At 38.9% G+C, this 11,405-nt stretch overlaps 2 protein-coding genes across 3 annotated transcripts; both read right to left on the bottom strand.

Annotated features, from left to right (window-relative positions):
• Positions 1–2,344: 2,344 nt before the first annotated feature.
• Positions 2,345–4,054, bottom strand: glod5 (glyoxalase domain containing 5). Of its 2 annotated transcripts, none has more exons than XM_024283633.2 (4): positions 3,693–4,054; positions 3,167–3,316; positions 2,820–2,975; positions 2,345–2,716 (listed from the first exon to the last, which is right to left on the bottom strand). In XM_024283633.2, the coding sequence occupies exons 1-4, from the start codon at positions 3,747–3,749 to the stop codon at positions 2,576–2,578; spliced, it is 504 nt and encodes a 167-aa protein (XP_024139401.1). In that variant the 5' UTR covers positions 3,750–4,054; the 3' UTR covers positions 2,345–2,575. The 2 variants fall into 2 exon arrangements, with proteins under 2 accessions (XP_024139401.1, XP_024139402.1); XM_024283634.2 differs by lacking the exon at positions 3,693–4,054 and adding an exon at positions 3,557–3,640.
• Positions 4,055–4,155: 101 nt separating this feature from the next.
• rlim (ring finger protein, LIM domain interacting) lies at positions 4,156–11,114 on the bottom strand. The gene is made up of 4 exons (XM_024283654.2): positions 10,935–11,114; positions 9,804–10,023; positions 7,413–7,517; positions 4,156–7,318 (listed from the first exon to the last, which is right to left on the bottom strand). The coding sequence occupies exons 2-4, from the start codon at positions 9,970–9,972 to the stop codon at positions 5,637–5,639; spliced, it is 1,956 nt and encodes a 651-aa protein (XP_024139422.1). The 5' UTR covers positions 9,973–10,023; positions 10,935–11,114; the 3' UTR covers positions 4,156–5,636.
• Between the last annotated feature and the right edge of the window lie 291 nt (positions 11,115–11,405).

Raw genomic sequence — 11,405 nt, 5'->3', positions numbered from 1 at the left:
CCAAGGTTTCAATATTCAAGTCAATTGGTGAGAATGAGGAAATGAGAGCAGAAGATGTTGACCGCAAAAAAAATAAATAAATAAATCAAAACAATGGTGCATTATATGTCATGTGTCAAAAGTAAAAACAGTAGAGTTGCATGAAAGTGTCGTAAAAGGGATTATTTGATAGTCTTGGTCTCTGGTGACCTGTAAACGACATTTTAGATTTATTTATGCTCTGTTATTGCGTGTCATTCTTTAGGTTTTTGGGAGTTATATGACAGGAAGTCTTTCATATGTCGGAATCAAGATGAAAAGTCCTGGAGCAAGATTTCACAACTATCCTGTTCTACCTGTAGCTGCAGTGGTAGAGGAAAGAAGAAGATGCCCCTCCCTGCTTGTCCAGTGTGAACACCATGAGCTAATACGCAAGAACGAACATTCAGAACGTTCTTGAACACGTGCACACTTCCGTACCTTAAAGGTGAATTTCCATCAGTTGTCACACCTGTCCACAGGTGAGCTGCACAGCACAGCTTGGGAACCACAGTGGCTTAACCCCTCAATCTTTGTAAAATAAAATTTGCTCGTGTTTAAGGGTCTCTGCTTTGACCCATACTGTGGATTTAAACGCACAACCTTTTAATTTCAGGGCAGACACTCTACCACCGGAACACTATTACCTCAGTTATCTGATGATAGTTCTGCTACTGTCTCACACGGTTCTGTAAATCTACGATGTGTTCTGAACATTTTCTAAGTGAAAATCTGCAACTGGCAGGGAAAAAAATATAAATTATAAATATAAATAAAATGTAATATACATATAGTAGTAATCTAAATGTAAAAAAAATGTGCAACCATGTTTAAATGGATTAATATCAAAGCGAGGTCATGTTTTTACAAGATAGTTGATTACATTTATCTAAAAATAAATAACTTTACTACACAGCTGTAGGTGGAACTTGTTTTTATTTCACAAAAACATGTTAAATTCATCCATACAGATATTTTTTTTAAACTTCAGATCATTTTTCTATTTCCCACCATTATTTGTTCAAAACACACCATTAAAATTAGGCACTCAGATTTTTTTTTTTACTAAAAAAAAAAAAACATGTATTCCACCCTTTAATAATTCCTCCAGATTATTTTAGATAACTTATTGAAACTGTTAATAGGTTTAAGGATTTTTTGAGCAGCTATCTTATTGTCATGCCAAAGCTTTGCTGTAAGTCACCAAAAATTAAAAAAAAAAAAAATTAAAAAATAAAAATATGAATGACTTCTTAAAGGATCAGCAGCTCTGTTGTAAACTTGAGTGTTTGCTGATATTGTTTCTAGTGTAATGTTAAAAATTGTTTTTTAATAATATTTTGCCATTAATAGAATATGAATGTTCAAAAAACCCTGAAAGTAAATTTCTATTTTTTCCATGCAAAAAACCCCAACAGTAAATAAGTGTTTTGATATTAATTTTGCCAAAATAAATAAAAAGTAGACATTTTTCAAAGCAAAACTATTTCTATGGTCAAAAACAGAAGCCGTGACTGTCACTGTAAAAGCGGTCCTTTAAAAACGTCACTTTAAGCTGATCAAATTTGTGAATGATATAGAAGAGTTTGCCTACGTGCAAAAATATCAAAAACACATGTTGTGACTTTGCGTTTTTTTGTTGTTGGAGGACACAAAGTTCCATTGTTGCAATTTGAACCTCAGAAAATCCAGACACGCACGTTTCTCCTGTCCAAAGATAAACACCTTCAGGGCATAAATTCCACGCATCTTATTGTAAACTCCTTTACACGTGGGCGGGGAGGTGTCTTTTTACAGACGTGAATGAAGGAGAGTTGATAAAGAACAATGGAGGGTTTGGTCTTTACATGTCGAAGAAAATTTTCTGGGAAATTCTGAAAGTGTGGCCGGAAATATATCCCCAGAAAATCGATTAGGGAAAATGTGTACAGTTTATTCAAAAAATGTAAAACAAAAAACATTTTTCTTTATGGTGAGGCCAGTAAAACTAGAATATTTACCTTTTGTACAAAAAGATGTAATCTTGGAAGAATTAGTCTACAGAAGAATATAAAATGAAAAATAAGTTGACAAGTAAATAACACATTTTTCATGAAAAACATTTTTTTATTACTAAAAAAAGAATTATTAAGTTTTCTTTGTCTGCTTATTTTTTGTGTTTATTTATATAAAAAAACTAGAAATAAAATAGTCTATTACCCTTTCATGTTGAATACTTAATTATTTGGCACACCATACAAAAATTGATATAAATCAAGCATGTTTATTATATTTTGGAAATTATTCAATCAGAATTCTGCTGAAAAGATCCAAACATATGAGACAATCTGCTTTGACTTTTTATTACTTAGTCATAATACCATCAAAAGTGAAGAAGACAAAATAAATCATTGAAAGATAACATACAGAGATATATAGATTTGATCATTAAAACAACATTTTAAAAAACCTGCTCGCTAAAGTTGTTGTTCTCATTTTGGTTTTGCTTTTTATTTCTTTCTGCAAAAACTGTGCAAATCAGGCAAGAAAGCTGTGTTTTTGATTATAAAGATCATCATTAAGAACTCTCCTTAATGGACTGATTATAGTTTGAAACTTCAATGAGATTTTTGTCCGGATCTCTGAAATACAGAGAAGTGATGGCTCCCACGGCCCCACTCCTCTGGACGGGACCCTCTTCGATCTCAACTCCACACATCTGGAAAAGAATAAAAAAAAGGTGGGGAGGGCACAAGTTAACTAGATAACTTTTCTTTTGTGTGTTTCTAAACTAAAACCTGATAATTGATGGTCAAAAGCACCTTTAGATGAGCAGCCACTGCAGTCAGAGGGGTTGTGGTGATTAGACAAAGGTCAGCTGAGCCTGCAGTTGGTTGCTTTGCTTTTGGTTCAAACTCTTGGCCCAGTTGGTGAAGGTTGAACTTCTGCTGCCCAAAACTAAGAGCTTTGCGGTTTCCCTGAGAAATAAAAATAGAGGGTCTAAAATCATCTGCAGCTGATAGGCTGTCAAAGCCTGCCATCTAGTGGTCACTTCCAGCATTTTCTTTCAGTTATACTCGTAAAAATATAACATTGCTAAAATAAATGAAACCAAACGAATGTCAAATGATTAAAAAATAACATCTTACTTATTTTAACTTTAACACACCTTGAAGGTGACTTCCTCCATGCCCAGGACTGATGTGTAAAATTTGATAGTCTCCGGGATGCTTTTCACCGTCAACACCAAATGATCCACGTGACTCACTTTAACTGGACAAGTAGATTTGAATCTCACGCATTGTTGAAGGGGGGAAACCTACAGAAAAAAATGATAGATATGCACAAAAAACAAAAACAAACAAAAAACACCCTAAATTTGAAGCATTGCTTAAGTTTGGACTCAACAGCGCCACTCTGTGGCGAATGTGCGCCACGTTCCCTTAACGTAAGACAAATGTCGCTTTAGCTTAAATAATTACTTTTTATAATTTTACTTTTACTTATTTGTTGTTAGTTTTGTTTAAAACTGAAGTATCGTATTATTATTACTTTTTACCATCATAAATTAGAACTTTCAGCGGTAGTCTCGCTCTTACCCATCTTCATACAAAAACAGACTGAAAACACTTCGACGTTGGCATAACGAGCGGAAATGTAGTTGTTAGCTAAATGGACAGAGTTGACTTAGTTACCTTTAAAGTGCTTCTGTAAAAATACGACAATTTGCTTGCAGCCGACCGGAGAGCCATTCTTGCAGCAGTGTGGTACAGTCCCGCTCTTACTTCCTTGTTTGTCTTCCCTGTGCAGGAGCGTCACTGCTAGCTGAGAAAGCCTCGCTAGCGTTAGCCTAACACGTTTTTTTTTTTTTGTAAATCAAACTTTTATTTAAACGCTTCTTAAACATAAAAATGCTACAAGTAGAGATTAACTTTCAAAATAAATAGGAATATAAAGGAATGGCTAAATATTTCACTGACGTGTCAGTTGCATTCTGGGAAATGTAGTAAATATTTATGCAGCTGACGGTCAAACAAAAACTGTTTTTCCAGCTTCTCTCACACCCTTATTCTTACCAGGGGAAAGGTTTCAAAGAAAAATGTAAGAAAAATAGTAAAAAAAAATAAATAAATAAAAAAAAAAGACTGCATACCTGTATTGTGTTATTTCAAAGCATTGCAACAAGTTTAATTCAGCGATTAGTTTCATTTGAATCCCAGTTAACATACCGCACTGGGTGGACACAGAACAAGGTCAAACCTAAACTTGACCCAAGTGGAAACATACATTTCAATAACATGTGTGTTTTTTTATATATTCAGCAAAACCTTGCATTCAAACATTATGTCCCAAAAAGGGAAATAATAAATGTGGAACAAGAAAAATGAAAGGTGTCATTGATGATATCCTTCCTTTTTAAAGAATTTTTTAGCCAGTTCAACTGTAAAATAGACTGCAAAAGGTCTAAGAAAAACTAAACACATACTGTAAAAGACAAAATAAGTCTTCATTTAAGGTTTTAGTCATACACATTTTTTTTAACAACAGTATACATATTTATATTGTGGTTTGTACTTTCCTGTCTTGGACTGTCTTGTATTGCACACAAGTTGGTAGCATTTGCTCATGAAGCACTAGACAGCCACAATGGGCAAATGTCTTTATACTGAAGAATATAAGTCAAAAAGAAAAAAAATCCAAGTGGACAAATGTGACAGTCAGACATTTCTGAATAATACATAAAGCAGTAATTTGTACAGTTAAGATCAAACTGGATGTAATCAGTCTTGGCCTTTATAAGAGTTAAATGAACATTTCTTCAAGAATTGCCAGCAGCTAAAAGAGAAATTCACAAAGGTGGAAATATCTGTATAGGATTTTTGGGCGCAGAAGCCACTCTATTTACTTTCTATTATCATGCAAGTTAATATATCGCTAAGTGGGAAAATCCCGATAGCAGACGCTTTACCAATATTGAAACATCTTTTATTTTTTATTTGTATCCTCGTCATGAGCCAGACAATTGAAAGGATTTGAAAACCGGATTCGTTATCCCCTGACGTTTTAAAAAAGGAAGAGGGGATTGGAAAGGAAGGGGAGGGGTTTACAAAGGATCAGTTTGTCCCACATCAAAATTGGACAACCTCTACACAAACTCTGCTACGAACACCGTCACCACCGGATTCGTTTTGTCAGCCGAGCTTCACACGAGATCATTCACATTCCCAAACGGAGCAAAGCAGGCTTCAAACTGGTTTTGTACAAGCTTATTTACAGCTTCCATTCTGACGTGGGGACATTTCGCTAATATCCAAATCATTTGGTAAAACTTGAGATTAAATACAAAAGAAAATATTGCATGAGTAAATTAGGTGTAGGTGAGCAGCACTTATGAACCGAGGGTCGATTGTGAGATACTGTTTCTGCACGCTGTGATGACCAGAATGTGTTTAACTCAAAGCTAAAACTATGACTTGACGTCATGATACTTAGTACCGAAAAAAATAAAAAGGCTGACCTTAGGATTAGCTGAAAGATATAAAGGAATATAGTTAAACATTGAAGAAATGTGTATTGAACATTTTATAACAGGTTTGTACTTAGAGAAAAACCAAAACAAAAGAGTTGCAGTTTTTCAGTTACACCACACTTTCTCGGTTGGCTGACACCAGGACGGCCCGGCGGCAGATGGGGCAGGTGGAGTTCTCAGAGAGCCAGCGATCTATGCAGTGCACGTGATATTCATGAGAACAAGGGAGCTTGCGCAGCTTGTTGCCCTCTGCGTATTCCGTGATGCAGACACTACAGGTCTTCAAAGCGTCGCTCTCCCCGAAGTTGCGCATAGAAAGGTTGTCGATCTGTTCTTTGGTCAGCCCCTGAGGCTGGTCCTCATCGTCGTCATTCAATAGAAAGAAGTGAGCAAGTCGCAGGAAGGGCAGGGAACTGGGCTCCTCTAAGCTGATGGGTGGCCGTGGTCGAGGCCGGACGCCGGATGCCGGTTGACCGGCAGTGAGGCCCTCGTCCGCATCGGCCTCCACTGTCCTTCCTCTAAGTCCAGCAGCAACCGGCTGTTCGTCCGCATCAGCAGAGTCAGTGTTATTCACATCTGGATTATTGAGGGTTTCCAAGTCTGCAGGCGTGCTGGCAGCACGGTTAGAATCTGAGGAGTCAGAGTCTGAATCCATGAGGTAGCCGAGCTCGCCGAAGCCCGTCATGATCTGCCGAATCATAGACTGAAGAGCCATTGAGGTTGCTTCTCCCAAACCTGCGTCAGAGATTCTCCGGATGGGGATTCGAATGGTGCTGACATACGTCCTCACGCCGGCGCGCTCCGAGCGCGAGAAAGTCCTGCGAAACCCGCCGCGCTCGCTCTCGTAAAGAAACGTGTTGTTGGAGTTCTGCGAGCGTGAGCGGGTGCGGCTGGCGATGCTGTCCCTTTGACGATACTCGCCCGGGCGCACGCGACGCACCTGCAGATCCAGCATTATGGTGGGAGGACGCCGCCCTGCTGCGCCACCTTCACCTGTTTCGCCGCCATCACCCCCAGCAGTTTCTCCTTCCTGAGATCCAACATTTGGGGACTCCGGGACGGATTCAGCGGCAGCTCTGGGTGGCCAAACGTCCCCATCGGCAAAGTTCTGCCGGGAAAGAACATGCTGTCGAGTCCGAGAACTACCCTCAACTGGAGGCACAGAGGGAGTATTTGAGGAAGAACTAGAACTTTGAGAACTGTAATCATGTCTCGGGATAGGAATGCCATCAAGTTGATCCAAGCTGAGAGGGGACCGGCTTCTGGCAAGGCGGGCACGAGTTCTGCGTGGTTCTGGGCTGCGGCTGCGGGCTCTTCTCTGTCCTCTACGTGGAGAAGAACAAGGAGGGGGTTGAACTGGAGGAGGTGGTGGCGGCGGCGGTGTTGGTGGACTGATAGGCTCCTCTATAATCTGATGTGAAACTACTGCATCCACTTCCGGCTCTGGCTCCACAAGGACGGCTAATTCCTCAACAACTGGTTCTTCCACCACTTCTGCTTCCATGGGAACCTGTGCTTCAGGTTCGGCGGACACCTCTTGACCTTCCGCAGACTGTTCTGGGGGCTCTTGCTCCGCTTCAGCAGCCGCCTGCTGCTCAGCCAGATTACGGTTCACACTAATTTCCAGGCTAAAACGAAAATCGCCACTGTTTGGATTGGTCTGGCTCACAGCTCTCCATGACTGGTTCCCACGGTGACCGGTTCTGGTTGTGTTGCCTGTGCGTCGGACTGTGTTCAGCCAGTCAAGAAGGCTTTCTCCACCAGGAGGATCCTCAGAGCTTTCTGGTTGTTCTGGGAAACCAAAGAAAAAAAAGTTAATTTTCAACCTTATAAAGGATTATAAAGCAACAAACCCACAAAAACAAAAAAACAAAAACAAACGTACCAACTGGTTCTTCATTACTCTCAGGAGGAGGGTTGTTACTCTGCTGCTCCGGACCACCTTTGATCTGCTGAAGCCGACTAATCAGCTCATCCTCTGTGACTTCTCCTGCAAGAGAAGTTACAGAATATTAAGACCAGAACATTTCTACTTTCTTGAAGGTCATTAGATTAGTTCTTTCTTCTCCAATTCCATCTGAGAAAAAGTATATATACATATATATATATATATATATATATATATATATATATATATATATATATATAATAGCTTCACTTTCTACAATACAAAGATATAATGAGCCTAAAGAAATGTAGTCACCTGGGATATGTTCAAGCTACAGAATGTATTTTGTATATATATTAAATATTTCTACCAAAGAGGAACTGATGTCAAATATTGTACTTTCCTCCCTGTTATGTTGCCTTTGAACGCATCAACAGGACAGCAGGAAAAACCTTCAGACTTACCAGGGCAAGTCACTCTCCTTCTATTGCCCTCCCCTTGAAGTCGAAGGATGCCCCATTAAACGTCCAAACTTACTTTCTCTCTCTCACTGCTTTAGGTCAGACACAGACCGGACATCTCCGACTGTACACTGTGGCATTTCGACCACACTCAGGAACGCAAACACGTTTATAAAAAAAAAAAAAAAAAAAGAAGCCATTAAATGCTCTTGAAACAAAAAAAGTATCCAATATTCATCTGTGCTTCTAAATACCAGCTAAACTCTTGTTTAGAAACTTGGATGTACATTAAAATTTTAAAGACCCACTCCAATGAAAATCATCCTTTTATCATGTTCTTGTAGCAAATTTCTCATTTGGAGGACATATATAAAATAACTTAAGATTAAAACTGCATGTCTGAGTATTTTTTTACTGAAATTGTTTTGAATTGTGAGCAGACAAAAGAATGCAGTTTGAAAAGGTGGTAGTTGTTACATAAGATATACAATGGGCAGGCCACAAGCTCCCTGCACCGCTCTATACATCCATTTGCAGACATTAGCTGGGATTTGGCTCAAACATGTATAGCTGGATAGCTCCAATATCGCTCGCCATTTTTGTTGCAGCAGTTATGTTAGGTTGGGGTTGTTAAGGGACTGTAAGCTAGCAGGAGAGAGTGTAAACAAAGGGATGATGAAAGATGAGGGGAGTCTCACACTATCCCAATAGTCTAATGAACTACTGCCAATCAGCAGAAACTATACTCTAGACGGGTTTTTTTTATTTGCCTAAAATTAGCTAATCATAAAGGTGCATTCACACTAAACGGGATTCATTCAGAAGCAGCCAGTTTCAATGTTAAATCAATGGTACAGATGTGACATGAGGCGATCTGAAGTCCTGCGGCACGATTTAAGCAACGGGCGCGGCGCGAAGGACTGGCAGCAGCTTGATTTGAGCGATGAGGTGCAAATCAGGAGGTGCAGCCAAAATTTTAATTTCTGAAGTTTGACAGGTCTCTCCATCGCATCTACCAATAAGGAACTCAGCTATGGGCATGTGACGTATTCCAAGGCGGAGCTCACTCGCTCGTTATGCAGGCAGACGGAGATCCACTGCGGTGTGCGGAGGCTGCCGGCTCGGGGTTCATCGAGACATTGAAGAAAAAGGAAAAAGTTCTCCTAATTTTATTTTTTCCACCTTGGGTTAATACGAGACAGAGAGCCTTCAAGCTCAGCCACAGAAACACATCGGGAACGACTGTCATATAGACACAGCCCCATATACCCGAAAAATATTTCAACGACAATCATATAAATCCTAACATCAAGATATGGTTACCAATGTTTTTGTAGAACTCTTCACAATAAATAAACTTTATTTATTTCTCAACATCATTTCTGTCTGCCATACATTCTAATTGAGATATCCACAGACACCATTCCTTTTAGCAATTATCCTAAATTCATTAGCTGTTAGCTCCTCCCCCTCACGCTCAGTAACACATTTTTTGACAGGCGACAAACAGTGAATTTTTCAGGCGATGAAAGAGGGGCGGGGCACGCAAATTTGTCGCGCGAACTGTGTTCGGTGTGAATGCACCTTGACTAAGAGAACACTGGGAATGCTTTTACAATAGATCAAAAGGTGATTGGGACTTACACAGTAGTTATACAGATGTCATAACTAATAAAAGGGCAGAAAGTACAAAGTAATACTAAATTACATATTTTATTTGTCTCTATCACTGAATTTAGCAATATTGCTAGCAAGTGAAGTTCTGATATTTAAGTGACAGATCAGAGTATTTATTGTGGTTCAACTAATGACAACACTGACTAGAAAAATTAAGTTAAAAAAGACTCAAGAGTGTTTCATATTATAAAAATTTACATTAAAAATGCTAATTAAAAAACATAATAATAGTTCTTTTGTTCAGCTGTACCTGGATTGCCCAAAAGATTGTTGTCTCTCATCAGCCGATAGTCTTCCTCACTGAGGTTGTTGACAAACTGGTAGAAGGCCTCCTCTCTGTCCAGGCGATCCAGCTGCCTCCTGCGCTGTGACTCAGGCTGGTCGCTGCCACCCTGTTCAACACCGTCAGACCCTTCCATGATGCGCAGGGGAGATCAGCACGATGGCTTCGAACTACCAGCAAGTTTCAGCTGTCGCAGAGCAGAGTAGGTTTCCGTTAGAATGATTTCCCTGCAATAGCATAGCCGTGTCTTCCCCTTAAAACCACGCGCACTATAGAAACCACTGCAGTTTCCATGAAACGAGAAAAGAACAGATCTTAAAAGTGTCATAGTAAATGTAAACGTTACGGTCACTCTACACCCAATGTGGCACATTTACCACAATAATAGCAGGCTATTTACACAACAAAAGCAACATCAGCAGCCTGAATCTGATTTTCTCCTCACTCAAAATTATACAGTTTCGATCTCAAAATCACGAACATCTGCTAGTCAACAAAAACCAAAAGCATAATACAGTAAATCCCGTGTCTTTACGTCAACAAAAAACAGTACGTTGGTCAAAGTCGAGATAAAAAACAAAATGGCATCGTACATTTTAGCCAACCTAGCTACCAATTAGCATGGGGCAGGGTTGCTTACCGTATTAATATCGTAAAAGAGGTAAACATATGCGGTAATGGATCACCATAGAGTAAAAATGTTAAATTTAAATAGTTCTATACATTTAGCAATATGTATAAAATAGAAAAGACAACAAGTATAAGATAATAAACAAGCAAACCTTGTTAGCTAGTAGGCTACATAACTTCCAGGCTAACTATTTACGGACTTCAAAGTCTTCCTTTAAACATACTAAACATTTTCATTAAAACAAGTTAATTTTTACTTTCTGAATAATTCCATAATAAATATGAGACTTTCAGTAAGTTGTTATTTTGCGGTATATTTACTACATCGAGTTACATGTACGTTTAGCTAGCTTTAAAGAAGCTAACATAGCAAGCGACGTCAACCGGTGACGTTAGCAATCAGAACGAGCTGAAATGTTCAGAATGAATACAATTAATATAATATAATATGTGACAAAACAATATTACCTTTAGGATGTTGATAATAGCCGCGTAGTCAAAGGAAACACCCCTAAGATTGATATTCTCTTAAAATTGATTGAGTTAACCGAGTGCGATTTCAGGATTCCATTTTCTTTCTTGTAGGAAAGCTGAAACGATCTTCCGGAAATGGACCAATGCGCCTGTGTCCTGAGTTTGATCTTCCGGGTTCACTGTAGTTTTGTGTATCGGCAACGTAGAACTGTACTGGGGTCTTATGATTTTTGAAGATACGATGATATAATTTAAATGAGTAAAATGGAAAGAAAAAATGTAGGCTATATGTGGGTATTTGCAACCTATTATTACATGCGGTGTTGAACAAGATGATGCCTTGGAGTCAAAAAACGGGGAGAATTAGTATTAAATTCTCAATTGAGAATGAATGGATGTCTTTAGTATGGGTTGCTGCGTCGTCTGAATGCAGCTGAAAAAAACAAACAAACAAGAAATATTTTT

Source organism: Oryzias melastigma, linkage group LG10 (genome assembly GCF_002922805.2).
Source record: "Oryzias melastigma strain HK-1 linkage group LG10, ASM292280v2, whole genome shotgun sequence".
Classification (NCBI taxonomy): Eukaryota; Metazoa; Chordata; class Actinopteri; order Beloniformes; family Adrianichthyidae; genus Oryzias; species Oryzias melastigma.
This window is presented reverse-complemented; position numbering and strand designations above follow the sequence as displayed.